This window comes from Onychostoma macrolepis, chromosome 05, assembly GCF_012432095.1.
Source record: "Onychostoma macrolepis isolate SWU-2019 chromosome 05, ASM1243209v1, whole genome shotgun sequence".
NCBI classification, from domain to species: Eukaryota; Metazoa; Chordata; class Actinopteri; order Cypriniformes; family Cyprinidae; genus Onychostoma; species Onychostoma macrolepis.
In genome coordinates, this window is record NC_081159.1 from 45,745,930 (window position 1) to 45,760,507 (window position 14,578).

At 42.0% G+C, this 14,578-nt stretch overlaps 1 protein-coding gene across 1 annotated transcript; it reads left to right on the plus strand.

Annotated features, from left to right (window-relative positions):
- The first annotated feature begins 5,471 nt into the window (after positions 1 to 5,471).
- june (JunE proto-oncogene, AP-1 transcription factor subunit) lies at positions 5,472 to 10,220 on the plus strand. Its single transcript, XM_058776118.1, has 2 exons — positions 5,472 to 6,127; positions 6,574 to 10,220. The coding sequence occupies exon 2, from the start codon at positions 6,720 to 6,722 to the stop codon at positions 7,689 to 7,691; it is 972 nt and encodes a 323-aa protein (XP_058632101.1). The 5' UTR covers positions 5,472 to 6,127; positions 6,574 to 6,719; the 3' UTR covers positions 7,692 to 10,220.
- The last annotated feature ends 4,358 nt before the right edge of the window (positions 10,221 to 14,578 follow it).

A 14,578-nucleotide genomic window follows, 5' to 3' on the forward strand; every position in this document is an offset into this window, starting at 1 on the left:
TCCATATCTGCTTACAGTATACGTGTGTCTGTATATCAGGGATGAATGACGTAATTATGTATATTGCTTGCAAAGCTTGTGTTGGACAAATTAATTCAAATCTTTTAAAATTCTCCTTCCTGTCATTTCAAGTCGATTCACATTCACACTTACGAATAAAAGGGAGCCGATTCTTCAGTTCTGAATTTGACCCAGATCTTCATAGAAATGCACTGAACAAAGGTTCACCCAACTCTTCTGGTTTGAAATGAATTATTTATTGCACTTTGGGCCCAAGGCTCCTGTGTCTCGAATCAATGAAGCCTGACATTTCATTATTATCAATGGTTGCCTAGGGACGAGGATGGAAGCGCACCAATTGGCGGAGTGCGAATGTGAAACGGGCCTTATGTCAGGCCAGCAGAATGTGACCGTATTAGTTATTTTGTGTTTCTTCTGTAAACATTGGCCTGTTGAGCAATCGCCTTCCTGGAATCACATGTCTTTGCTTTTCACTTCACAGCCTTCATGCAGTCGATGACGATTGGCCAATGCTTAATAGACGCCAGTGATCAAGACGTGCCGTTGCATGCGTGTTGTGAGGAAGTCTTAAAAGATCATTCGCTCAAAACATGCCGATGCAAACCTGCGTTGTTTCTAAAGCCTGCGCCGCTTGAGCTCCAGACATGAGCGATTCTTCAGATCGCACGTCTCAGGACCCGCTAGCATCACGACAGCTCGAGACAAGCTAAATATAATAATACTGCATCACACACGCTTTTCACTTTCACTGAAATGACTGTTATTGTTTCCAAGTGAGAAATACAATAATGCATCTGAGTTAACGATCAAGACTACGACTCGCAGTGTGATGAAGAGCTTCATCTTCACCCTTCCTCACTCATCCTCAGTGTCTCACACACTACTGGTTAGTGCTGGTATGAGTGGCTGGTCAACACAGCCGTGCCTGGTTAAGCTAGTTAAGAAGCCTGTTGGGACACGAGAATCTAAAATGCAGGACATGCTGCTCTTTCCATCTCTAATTCGTTGTTTGCTCACGTTTGTCTTCATTGTTCTCTCTGCTGTATTGTGCATTCTCTGCTCGCTTCGAAGCACTTGATGGCTCCAAACCGGCGCAGTGTCCAAACTTGACATTCAACCGATGTTTCTGTGGCAACCAGAAGAGAGTGAATCATGTGGATTATGAGGAGAACTCGCAGATCACACATTTACTCCATATCCCTCGCACTCTAGCCTTAATGACTGTGAAAAATAAGGCAATATATATTTAGTTTAAAAAGCTTCTTATTAAAAGATCTTGATGAATCATCTTTGCAAACTTCACATAAATAAATATTCAAAGACTAATAGGTCCAAGCTACATAACGTGGATTGTTTGATTTCTGTATATATTTACACTATGTAACGATCATTTCAGAATAGTTAACTGACTCTCAGACAAGCGAGTTCCTTCCTTCGTCTTCGTCCTTCCTCGTCAGTCAGTATGTCCATTGATTTGTTAAACTGGACACTAATTAAGCAAGGTCTGCTTGTAAGAGGTTTAACGAGGTCTGCACGTATTCGTAACGAAAATTTCCAGTACAGGTCTTTCGGTTCGGTATGCATGTGCACCGAACAAATAGAGCATTGTTTTATATATAAACTTCCAGTTTTATATATCGTTACTTGTGATAAGAAACAAAGTCTCATCTGTCAAATTATGTCCATTTCTTTCAGGAAATTCAAACAGCAAATGGCATTTTGACGCTCTCTGATGAGGCGCGACAGATCGCTGTATAAACAGTTCAAACGGCAGCGCGATCATCCTTTCCTCTTTACTACTAGTTTTAACGCAAAGTAAACATGAATGACCATCTCGTGCCTCGTGTAATCACTTAATCAGGGCTTCAGCCGCAGAAAGACATTTCATTTACCTCAGGCAAGTCATCAGCGTCCACAGCTCGTTAGTTCACAAGAGAAATGAAGCCTAGAGAAGAGCATTTCATGAAATATTAGACTATATACTCATTATATTTTACTTTACCTGTTAGTGATGTCTTAATTACTTAATGTATGTTTAAATAAATCTGTTATGAAACAAGTTATGACAACCACTGTGTAAATAAATATATTTCAACAACAAATATAAATTTGTATATTTTAGAAGTTCATTTAAAAACTTCATTAAGTGCAATTTACACGTTTGCATACAAAGTTGAGTGTTGACTATTATAGTTAAAAATAATTGAATTTAAGTTTGGGCTCTGTTGTTAATTGTAACATTATAGTAATGTAAAAGGGCTCGAGCATAAGCTGAGGAAGACGTTTATCCATAAGAACATTTGAATTATAATTGAATTTATTTAAAGAAAGAGCATTTTGTTCAGTGAAACACTTTATGATAATTTAAAAAAAGCAATTTTATGTTTAGTTTTTTCCCCTGCTGTACCGAACCGTCATGTTTGTGCACCGTTACCGTCAGGATGATATCTGTTACTCTATTCATCCATTCCTGAAAGCTGTGAGAGCGATGAAATGAAGTTATTCTCATTCTCTGATACCGAGAGCTCTGTTCGAGTATACGGCACAATTCATCTTCTCCATAAGAATTCAGTCAAAGAGGAACGACTGCTAGTTTGACAGATAAATGCTTAAATATATTTGGCATGAATAAGACGACAAAGCATGAAGTAACCCTGCCGCTGTGATTACACCTCACTGATGTGAATCATCTTGTGACACTTAATGAGCAGTCTCAAGAAATTATTACCTACAACCAAAATCTCCCTTCTGCTCTGTAGATCCAGTCAAAACAGGATTCCTCAAAGAAATTACTGGCAGCTTGAGTCAACAGCTCTGGTCCTAAAGCTGTGAGTGTTTTGAATCACCATCAGGCGCTCCTCAAGGAAAGCACCATTGAGCTCAAAGACACTGTCCTCTGGCCAAACTATTAGGAGGCATGGTTTTCAGAGGCTATCCCAGAACTGCCAGGAGCTGAAAAAGAATGAAAGAAATGGCCTTTTATTTTTGATAGGACGGCAGAACGGAGAGGAAAGTGTGGGAGCCTCGAACCCTGATCCAAACACTGCAGCTCTTCGTGTCGATCAGGGCATGACAACAAATACAACCAGACAAGCACATTTCAATCAGAACTGAAAACCATCACAGAAAGCCTGTAGATCTTTCCAAATGAGTCTTTACAGACCTTAGTCAGGTTAGACGCCATATTGAATTTAATATGGATGAAAAGGGACAGACTTACAGTCTTTACAATGGCACGCACTGTAAGAAAGTCATAGCTTGTGTCATTTTCACAAGTGTTTGTCTTGTTTTCATCAGCTAAAATGATGGTATGTTGCTAAACAACAGCGCTGTACTTCAGTCCCTCACAGCCTCATTTTCATTCCTGTCAAATATTGCCCCGCTAAAAAAAACAATAGAAGCCCAATAGAAACCATCACAGAAATTCTAATGGTTTCCATTAAAATAGCATTATAAACCATTAGCTTTTTCCAGTAAAACCATTACATGTTCTACTGGTTTTTTCAGCAGGGTAAATATTGTGCTTTCCTGACTAACTTCTGTGAGGTTTTATTTTCAAGTGCTTCCTCAGAAGAGAGCTGCTGGTAGACAGCAGAACAGATCGAGCTCATGTGAGCTGGATATCAGAATGTTCTGTAGTCAATAAAACAACATAAACTACAGGGCCGAACCTGTGAGACACACACACACACACACACACACAGCTCTGGCTCCTCGAAGCTCGACGCAAACACATGTTTATTCTGCGGCGTCAGACGCTACCTCATGGCTGTTTGGTCAAAAGACTCGCACTGAACACGCTCATTTATTCCACTCACATTTGTGGTAAGACAAACTGGTAAATAAATACAGTCTGCTTTCAGGAGAGGTGCGCTGTTTTCCTTTTCCACTATTATTGACGCTATTAGCCTGATAGACAGAACAGAAGAGCGTTGTGACGGACCTGAGCTCTGGTGTGCTGGACTGAATCTGTGATTTACTGTCAACTCTTGTGATGTGAGGAGCTCTGATAGCATCACGCCGAACCTGCTCCGCGTCTGTCTGACGATGAAAGCGAACAGAGAGAGTATTTCACGAGTCCCTGTCTCTCCGATCGAACGCAGCTCATTTGCAGCTTTTGAATGCGGTTTTTTATGCTGCTTTCATTTGAGCCATTCTGAGGTGGACAACAACATCAAAACATTCACGATGGCAAAAAGCCGTAGGAGGAAGGCTGAGATATTTTACATGCACACAAGTTTCAGAGCTCTCTTCACATCAGACGTAAATGGGCCGAAAGATTATTTCATTACGGCTTCACAGCCAATTTATTAGTTTGTGTGCCTTTGAAATGCTAAATTTGTGCTCCAAATTTTTCACTCGGATGGTTTGGTTCACCAGTTTCCCCCCTTTTTTCTGTAATCCAGCAAAACGATATCTCATTATATGGTGACTTAATTGTGCAACACACAGAAAATGAATATAATAGCAAACTAGCAAAAGCACCGTTTTTCATATTTCCCTCCATTAGAACTAAAACACCGCAGAACGGTGCGTGGATGCAAACATTATTGCTGAATGAATAAAATGAAACCAAACAAATTCAGAACACGTTGTGTGAAGGTGAACGTTACAGTTTGATATATTATGCAATGCCACTGCTGCTGCACAACACAAAAAGATATGCAAAAAACTCTTTGAGGAATGTATACATAAGCAATTATTCATTTTTAAATGAATCCAGTCACATAAAGAAGGAAAGGCTTGGCTTATCTGATGACCTTGAAGGGAACTGCTGTTAGACACACACACACACACACAACCCCTAAACAGTCGTCATTAATAGTGCAGTTGTGTGTTTGACGGGGAGCTAAAGACCCCGGAGCAGATCACCTCTGGAGCGGCTAACTAACAGAGACGCTGGAAGTGAAGCGTCTGGGGAGCGAGACCAGGCCCCACATCAGACCCGCTGCAGGCTACCCGACCCACACCAGTCCTGCTCTGATCGCATAACCTCCCACCCGACTTACCTAAGAGCAAGGTGTGGGCTAATCTCTAAAAACAGACATGTGGAGGTCGAGCTAGCTGTGTAGGACAGCAGAGCGAGTGTGTGTGTGTGTGTGTGTGTGTGTGTGTGCATTTAGAGCACTTTTCCACAATGGATGCTTTTTAGAAGAAGATGCTTTTTACAAAAGCGATTTCCAAACGATGCACATCGCAGGCAAATTGTCATAAGACCCACGATATTCATACACAATGCCAATTTTAAAGTCGATGCATAAGCTAAAATAGATAAATGCAGAAAAAAAAATGTTTTAATAAAAAGGTGGTGCCTTAAATTTAATAGATGAATAGAAATAGAACATTAAGCAGTTCACAGAAAAAAAATAAGCACAGCCTACATGTGCTTACAGTGTTCTGTTTGTCTTAAATAAACAACCTTTAAGGCATTTGGAAACATACTGAACACATTTTTGTCTCCACAGCGCCTGGGATGCTGTTTGAGATGGCTGGGGTTTCATGTGCATGCTTTCTAATGTTTTATGAGTTTGCATCCCTTATTTGCTAATTCTATTTAAATCGGTGTTTCTTACTGTATTTTTCTTGATTGTACAGCCTTTTGGCAAAATATTTGTGCAACTTGAACTCATTTAAAAACTGTGGGAGAAAGTCAATTTCTGTCAAAAACAGATGGCATTTTGGTTGACATTCAACCAAACACGTAATATTCAGCGCGTATATGCATAGAACAGCGGCGCATATTCTTCCCATAATCACGTGACCCTCCGCGAACATCGCAGGCGCTCCAGCGGCCAATAAACGCGACGCTTCGCGCGGGAGGAGGCGCGTCTGACTGACTGTCATGCGAGTTTCAGGAACAGAAGGGCGTGTGTTATTAATAATCAGCCGAGCAGAAAGTCCCACAGTCGTTCTGACAGCGAGCAGACGAGGAAACGCAGCGCTCCGGAGAGGACGCGGAGCCGCGCGCTGTTCTTGAGCCGCGCTTGATTCATCGCTGCGTGGGTTACGCTTCTGCGCTCGGCGCTGCTTTCTGTCGCCTTCCAGCGTGACTAATCGGAGCTTTGACGCAGTGGATTGTTTCTTCATCTGATCGATCCTACACACAGTAAGTGACTCGATCCGCCTGTTTGCTCGCCAGTGTGTGCTGTGGGATTTTGACAGGGGATTTTTCTAACGACCATGTGGCGAAATGAATAAGAAAGTGTAAGAGAAGCGCTCAGCTGTGTTTGGATGAAGCCCAGGAAAGTCAACAGTGAGTCTTTATTGACGGGAAGAACTCGAAGCTTCCTGGTTTCATTATTTTAATGACAGTCTGATCATTTAGAGATTACTTTGATGTCTGTGTGAATCGCGGAGGAGAAACTGTGTGTGTGTGTGTGTGTGTGTGTGTGTGTGTGTGTGTGAGTTTTAGTCGCACGATTGTGATTTTGGCCACACACAAACACAGATTTTACCATCAGCATTGTGATTCGTTTCTAGTGAATGTTTTCTTCAGTAGCCCTTGCTTTATTTTTCCTCATCTTCCGTTTTTGTATTTCTACTCTTTTGTAGGTTTAAGGCTGAGGATTTCTGAATGCCCTTCCCAATCCCAACAACTCCACTGATTATTTTTTTTCCGTCGTGGATGACTGAAAACACACAGCTGAGATAATTTCTCGCCATATTATGTCTTGTGAGGAATCTGTCTTGCTGTTTCAATGACGGGTAAGATGGAAACGCCCTTCTATCACGATGATAGCGTTCCAAACTTTGGGCAAATTCCAGACTATGATCGATACCAAGGCCACAAGATTATGAGCAAGAAGAACAACATGCCGCACAATTTCTCCAACAGCGTGGGAAACGCCTCCAGCCTCAAACTCAACAGCCCCGGCGGTCTGGGCATGAGCGGCAATCCCAACGGCTCGCTGATGTCTTCTCCAGACATGAACCTCCTGAAGCTGTCCTCTCCAGATCTGGAGCACCTGATTATCCAGTCTAACCAGGGGCTGGTTACTACAAGCCCGGCTCCCAACGCGTCCGCCAATCCTTTCATGTATCGAAACCATGCCACAAACGAGCAGGAGGGATTCGCCGACGGCTTCGTCAAAGCTCTGGCCGACCTGCACAAGCAGAATCAGCTGGTCGGGGCCCCCATGTCGCCCTCCTCCTCCATCCAGGGCCCCTACCAGAGGAACCTGATGCCGGCCGCAGACATGCCCATCTACACCAACCTGAGCAGCTACAACCCCAACCAGCTGCCCTCCTCTTACCCCGGCGGCCAGATGGCCTACGCCTCGCCCCACGGCCCTCAGACCCGGGGCCCGGACGCTCCGCAGACAGTGCCCGAGGTGCCGCACCCGCCCGGGGCCGACCCGGCCAGCTCCCCGCCCTCGCTCTCGCCCATCGACCTGGAGACCCAGGAGCGGATCAAGGCGGAGCGCAAGAAGCTGCGGAACCGCATCGCCGCCTCCAAGTGCCGCAAGCGGAAGCTGGAGAGGATCTCGCGGCTGGAGGAGAAGGTCAAGGTGCTCAAGACGCAGAACTCGGACCTGGCCTCCACCGCCAGCATCCTGAGGGAGCAGGTGGCTCAGCTCAAACAGAAAGTCATGAATCACGTCACTAACGGCTGCCAGATCGCCGTCAGCTCGGCCGGCATGGCCAAGAGCGGGGAGAGTACCAGCTGCTGAAACCACAAGAGGCTTTTCTAATGACTTTCTCTTTATCTGCTCTCGCGCTCATTCTCTGTCTCTCTCAGCCCCGTCTTGCTTCTGCTGGAAGGGCGAGGCGGGGGAGACCCGTGCATGAGAGCGACGCCGCTTTCCATCTGTCCGGGATTGACAATCCTGCACACGCTCCCGAAGTACGTTCTTCAGCCGCTCCTTGGACTCGGGGTCAGTCCAAAGCGACAGGGATGTGAATGCGCTGCGGGTGGGATGGTCATAAATGCGGTAAAGGGAACAAAAACTCAAGTAGGAATTCTGCACTTGAATACTTTTCTCTTTTTTCTGCAAACCCCGGCTTGCAACTTCACTTCAGGCCGACGGAAACTTTTCTCAACGTTTTTTTTTTTCTTTATAATCAGCGTCTCGTTCAACCGATGGACAAACTTTATATGTTTTTGGGGGTTCGTGTTTCTAAAATTGTTGCACTATTATGCAAACTTTTCTCCAAAGCACCTGACGGACTCTTACAAACGTGGAAGGGAACCGATCCCTTTATACTGCTTTGAGATGTCACCTGTATTCTAGTGGAAATCTCTTGGTTTAATCTGTCATCTTGTCTCAGTAACATTACAGCATATGTTTGTTGGTTGGTTGGTTGGTTTGATATTGTGCAATTTGTGAATATGAGAAAAAAATATTTTATACAAACCAAGACTTTTTCAAAAGTATTAGCGTTTAATATCGCAACGTTATAAGCAAAGAGACATCTGCGGATAAAGGATCGTGGTACTGTGCAAAACTTTAAATGGTACCTTTGGCCGTATTTGAGTTGGGAATTTCCTGAGCATTCCGAGACCTTTTGCACTGTAATCTCTCGTCCCGGCGGGAGATACGCTCTAATAATGGGTTGATAGCATGTTTTTGCCATTATCTAATGAGTATTAATGCTGTGTTAACCTGGAGTAACGGCGTGGAAAAGCTACTCTGGACTAAAGAAATGGGATGATGCACCAAGTCAAGAGTCATAACTGACCTGAAATCAGAACGACAACAAAAGGGCTTTTGATCAATAGTATTTTACTTTTCTTTTCTTTTTTTCTGCATTTTATTTTATAATTTTTTCTTTTTTAATGAATTATGAAGCAATTTTATTTATACAGAATTTGTATTTATGTTGTTTTCTGAGGAGAGGAAGAACACGGTCGGAATACTAGTGTCTTGTTGACACGTTATTTTTTGGAAACTACACGATTGCACATAAATCAGAAACATTAAATGATGTGTAATATTTATCCTCTGTGTATAGCATGACAGTTTGAACTATAACTACAACTATGTTTATAGTAGGTAAAATTAATAAATGAGGGAAATTTTGAAAGATTGTTGGTAATGGCACCCAGACATTGTTTTACAAGGCGAGCAGAAGTCAGCGCTCTGCTACAGACGTCGGATCAGCTCGATGACGTAACGCGCTTCGCGCCGCTGCGATAAAGGACTCGAAGAAGGCCAGCTTTTGCGAAAACCGTCCGTGTGTTGAAGAGTCCTGTACGTCTGCCAGCGTTGCTGCTCAGAATATCTGTTCAATGCCTTTCTTACAGTCAGTGGAGATGCAGATCATTTTATTTATATATCTTTATCCATTACGGAGATGATTCATAGGGATACCTGAGACAGGTACTAGAACTGTCAAATAACCTTGTGCAACAAGAAGATATTTATTTTTTGAAACTTGAATAAGGTTTTTGATGTCACAAACGTATTGTATTTTTGTACAAAATTGTTTTGTTTAAGAATAGTGTGTGTACGGTACCTACTGTATTACTTTGTATCATTCCGAATGCTTTATTTATTGAAGTGGTTTTACTGAGCAGTGTGGTGTTGTTTTATTTGAGCTCGGCTCCAAGCGTTTCTGTGTTGCTGGTTTGTGTTCGTACATGCCTACTGTTGGTACATTTGTCCACCGAGTGCTCGAGTTTTTCCACTGGTCCTTGCTTTGTTCCTGATTGTTCTGTGTTCCTCTATTTTAACCCTAAATCTCGTGTTGTTTCCTGGGACATGTACGGCTGTGTTTTTTGATCCAACTCTAAAGACTGATCGCGTCGAAATCTTCGACAGACCACAAGGTCTTTTTTCTTTACTGTGTGTCGTATATACACATACTGAAAATGAGTTTACTCTGTTTACTTTGTGTGTACAGAAGGCGGTTTGTGTAACGATTATCTTCTCAGTCCTGATCCCAAATTAGAATCAGACTTTCGTGACTGAGCGTTTTAAGGCAAAGATGAAGTTTGATGATGAATATGTTACCGCAGCACGGTGTGTTTTGATGTGTCAGATTTTGACGGCCAGTTCTGGAGCCTCCTTTACTATTTTTCGAGAGAATTACACAAAGACTCGAGCGACTGGTGGTCAAACGTGGGCTGACGGGAACGTGTGACTAAGGGGCGACTTGCCTCGCTGGTTTAATTGCTTCTAAATGACTTGCGGTCTTCAAATGCTGTTCATTGTTTTCTTTTTTATCAACAATAAAGCAGAGTAGGTTTCTGAAAACTTGTCTTGCTCGTGTCGTGCCTTTCTTTAATACAATAACTCAGTGTTTTTGTGTTTCAGTGCAGTACACACACAAATCTGGCATTTGAGAAATGACACGACAGTCTGGGCAAAAGTCATTAGTCAGTTGTCTTAACAAGGGTCATAAAGATATTCTGTGCCTCGGCCAGGTCCTGTAAGTACGAGAAGTGCAGCCGCCCACCCTGCGTGTCACAGCCTTTCCCATAAAGATGAGCAGCACTTCCAGTAAAGCACAAGGAACGGCCGTCTGGGTCATTGTGAAAGTAAAAGTCAGATCTGAGGAGCTGCAGGGGAATCTCTGCTACCGTGAGCGTAACAGGAACCTGACCGGGTCTCAGATCCCGCCGGCTATCTCCTTCAAAGAGTGACACGGGGAAATAAGAACGGCTGAAAACCACCACAAACCAATAAAAGGCAAACCTCAGCAGACAGTTCTAAACATGATTTATATATTTATATTTGCTGGATACTTTACAAAGTGATGTCTTCAGGCTCCAAGTCAACAAAATAAGTTTTGCTCTGCAGGTTTGTGCTCTTCCTCGGAGTTATGTGGATGCTCGGTCTTTTGGGAATGACTAACGCTCTGCTTCCGCCCACCTTTCTTCCCACACAGCGGCAGGAGAAGCGGGTTTGGGTCAAAGACTTCCGTCCGTTCTCAGCCTTTTCAGGCTCGATAGGCTTTCTGTCGCAGACGTCGTCCCAAAAGAGGGACAATCGTGTAGAAAAAACAAAGGCTTTCTATGAAGTCTTATGTAACGTTGTAGTTGTTGTTTTGACGTATTTATTTCTAAAATAGCTATCCTCCAAAGAAATGACTGCTTGTTGACACCGCGTGTAACGTCTAACATCATCCTGCTGAAGAATAACACAATAGAAACCATCACAGCAGCTGTAATGGTTTTACTGGTTTAATGGAGCCTGTGGGTCTCTACGGGTCGCCTTCTATTGGTGGCTTGTCAAAACCAATAAATCCTAATGGAATATGTCCCAAAGCACACTACAGGAAACCATTTTTAATGGTTTTAATGGTTAAAAGTTGATGGTTTGTAATGTCTGTTACGGCGGAAACCATTAGAATTTCAGTGATGGTTTCTGTTGTTGTTTTCAGCAGTGGTTGTGAGGCAGAAAGGAGAGTCAAGGGCAGAACTGTGGAATTTATAATACATTCTGATTAGGAGTCATTATCAGTGCAACTACTGAACATAAGAGAGACGGAGAGAGAGATCAGTGAAATATTTGCTTTGGGAGGGTGCGGGTGTGTAATCAAGGTTGCAACATGTGTGTAGGAGGGACACACCCCCTCTTGTGTGTGTGTGTGTGTTTCAGTGCGCAGACCAGAGTCCTTCAATAAATGATGAGAAGCCGAGAGCCATTAGATCCACACACACACACACAATCGGCGTGATCGCCACATGCTGCTATTTGAGGTGAACACTCCCGCATGGCCTTGGCAACAGCTGCTGTCTTGACACGCTGGAGACGCAGCGATGAGGAAACTACCGGTGCATCCACACATTTCTGCTTCTTATTGTACAGTCACGGAAGAAGGAGGACCGTCCTCCTGTAAATATAACTTCCTGTAACTGCTCGATGTAACCACGATTACAGCATCTGGAGGTGTTTCCCCTCCCGTATCCCACTTCTCAGAGAAATTTTCTTTTCTTCGTATCATTAATCATAGTTCAGAAGAAGCGTGAGGCCGTGTCATTCTGAAATAGCTCTTGGCTTCCCCATCGCAGATAAGCGAGTTGATGATTACAGATCGACTCGGGCTCTGGAGGGAGATTTATGATCGCATTATTCGTGACTGATAAAAACCTTTTTGACTCAAAGTACCCCGAATTTTCCAAAACAACCCCCATATGTGATGTTTAGCCATCGCTCTTTCTGCTGAAATTATGACAATTATGACTGTTTTATTAACAACCAGTCTCTATATTAGCCAGTGTTCATTTTGTGAGTCCAGAAGTCTCTAGAATGGTATGTTCTTCAGTGTGAACAACAGATACTGAGAGCAGAAAATAAGGAATAAAAAAATAGTTTATAGCATTTCAAAGGTTTTTTTTAGTGCTGTCAAAATAAAAACATTGGTAACACTTTAGAATAGGGAACACTTATTCACTATTAACTACGACTTTTCCCTCAATAAACTCCTAATTGCTGCTTGTTAATAGTTAGTGCGGTAGTTGTTAAGTTTAGGTGTTGGGTAGGATTAGGGATGTAGAATAAGGCATTAATATGTGCTTAATTAGCACTAATAAATGGCTAATATTCTTGTAAAATGTGTGCTAATAAGCAACTAGTTAAGAGACCCTAAAATAAAGTGTTACCAAAGTTTTTGTTTACAGAATATATGTACTGTCTGTGTATATTTATTATGTATATATAAATACACACATGCATATATATATATATATATTTACAGTATATATAAGAAAACATAAGTTTATATGTTTAATATATTTATATATAATATAACTTATATGAATATAAATATAAACAGTACATGTAAATGGGCTACTGTATGTGTGTGTCTTTATATATACAGTACATAATAAATATACACAGTACACACACATATATTCTGTAAACAAAAGCTTTTATTTTGGATGCGATTAATTGCGATTAATCATTTAAATCATTTTATCGATCCTGACGTTTGCTGATATTTCTGAAGCACATGCTCACCCTGCTGAAGAAAACAATAGAAACCATCCAGAAATGCTAATGGTTTCTGCTACAAATACCATCACAAACACTGCAAACCATCAACTTGTAACCATTAAAATCTCTCTGTTTAAATCTAGATTAAAGACACATCTCTTTAGTGAAGCATTCACATAATGCATCTCATAATCTTGTACTGCAGTTATATCTGATCAAATGCACATCATTATTATTCTTTAGCTTGGGTTGAACAAATCATTTTTGCTTGGTTGGAACAGCAGCTACGCTAATTTTGTCTATTTGTTTCTGTAACTAGGAATTACACAAGCTTCAGTCTGGATTCAACCCTTATAAGATCTGAGATGAGCGAACACCTGAGAAGAGATGATGCTGACCCTCAGAGGACCTCAGATGATGCTAACCCTGAAACAACATACAGAACTACCACATTTTGCTATAAGTTTGATTGCAACATAAAGTCATTGCTGTTAATAGTGTTCATCTTCTGACTGATCGTCATCATTAACTGATTTTTACCGTACATTTCTGCCATATGTACATCAACTGGACATAATCACCACTGATAAGCTACTACTAATATATTGTAGAAACTTAATTTCCTGTAAAGCTGCTTTGCAACGATTTGTATCAATTTGTAGCACTATACATATAAACTTGAATTGAATTGAATTGAATTAAGACCATTAAAAATGGTGTTTTGGGACATATTCCATTAAAGATTTATTGTATTTAACAAGCCACCAATACTGTAGAAGGCGACCAGTTACCCGCAGAAACCCACAGGCACCGTTACAGTTTCCATCAAAACCAGCACAAGTCCCATTATAACCAGTAAAACCATTACACATTCTGTGATGGTTTCTATTGTTTTTTTCAGCAGGGCACACATACCAGAAATGACTACATGCTGACAAAATGATGCAATAATATCAATAACAGTGACTTGAAGAGCACCGTTCCACATCTTTACAGCATCCTTGAGACTCTTCGCTGCATTCGCTTGCGAACATCTGGAAGGGCTTGTTTTCTCAACAGCTTTGGCCAGCACCAGTTCAGATCTCTCTCTAGCTCTGCACACACACAACCCACAGCGGCTTCCACCATCGAGCCCTGCGGCTTGAAGAAACACTGCGACTGCAAGACACAGACGAGGACTCAGGGAAGAAGCAGGAGACGTTTGCTGGAAGATGCGTGGAGAGAGCTGAAGAGTTCATGCGGCCGAGCAAACAATTCTGCAGATGTTTTCATTTCAAGAAATAGTCTGAAAGGTAAGATGCGAGGAGATAACACAGCTATTTCTAAGAATTTCCAAATATTCAGTATATAATGAAATATCGATTGATATGCAATTACATCTTAGTTCTTAATATATCCGATGTTTTTCTCTCTCTAATACACGATTGACAAAGTCTCTCTGACTGATTCTCATGTTTAAGGTACAAGAGCCTTGTTCCTGTAGTGCAGACAGTAGCGTGTGATGCTGGCGACACAAAGGTCATGGGTTCGATTCCCAGCGAATGCAATAACCGAGAAAAAAAAATGATATAAGATGATAAATGCTATGAAAATGAGCAGCCCGTGGAGTTTGTCGTAGATCTGGTGATTCTTCAGGGACTGAAACTCTTTCTGATCCTCTCTCATGGATCTGATTA

Bases quoted from the DNA above. Each gene is read 5' to 3' on its own strand.
- june (XM_058776118.1), top strand. From the start codon at position 6,720: ATGACGGGTAAGATGGAAACGCCCTTCTATCACGATGATAGCGTTCCA.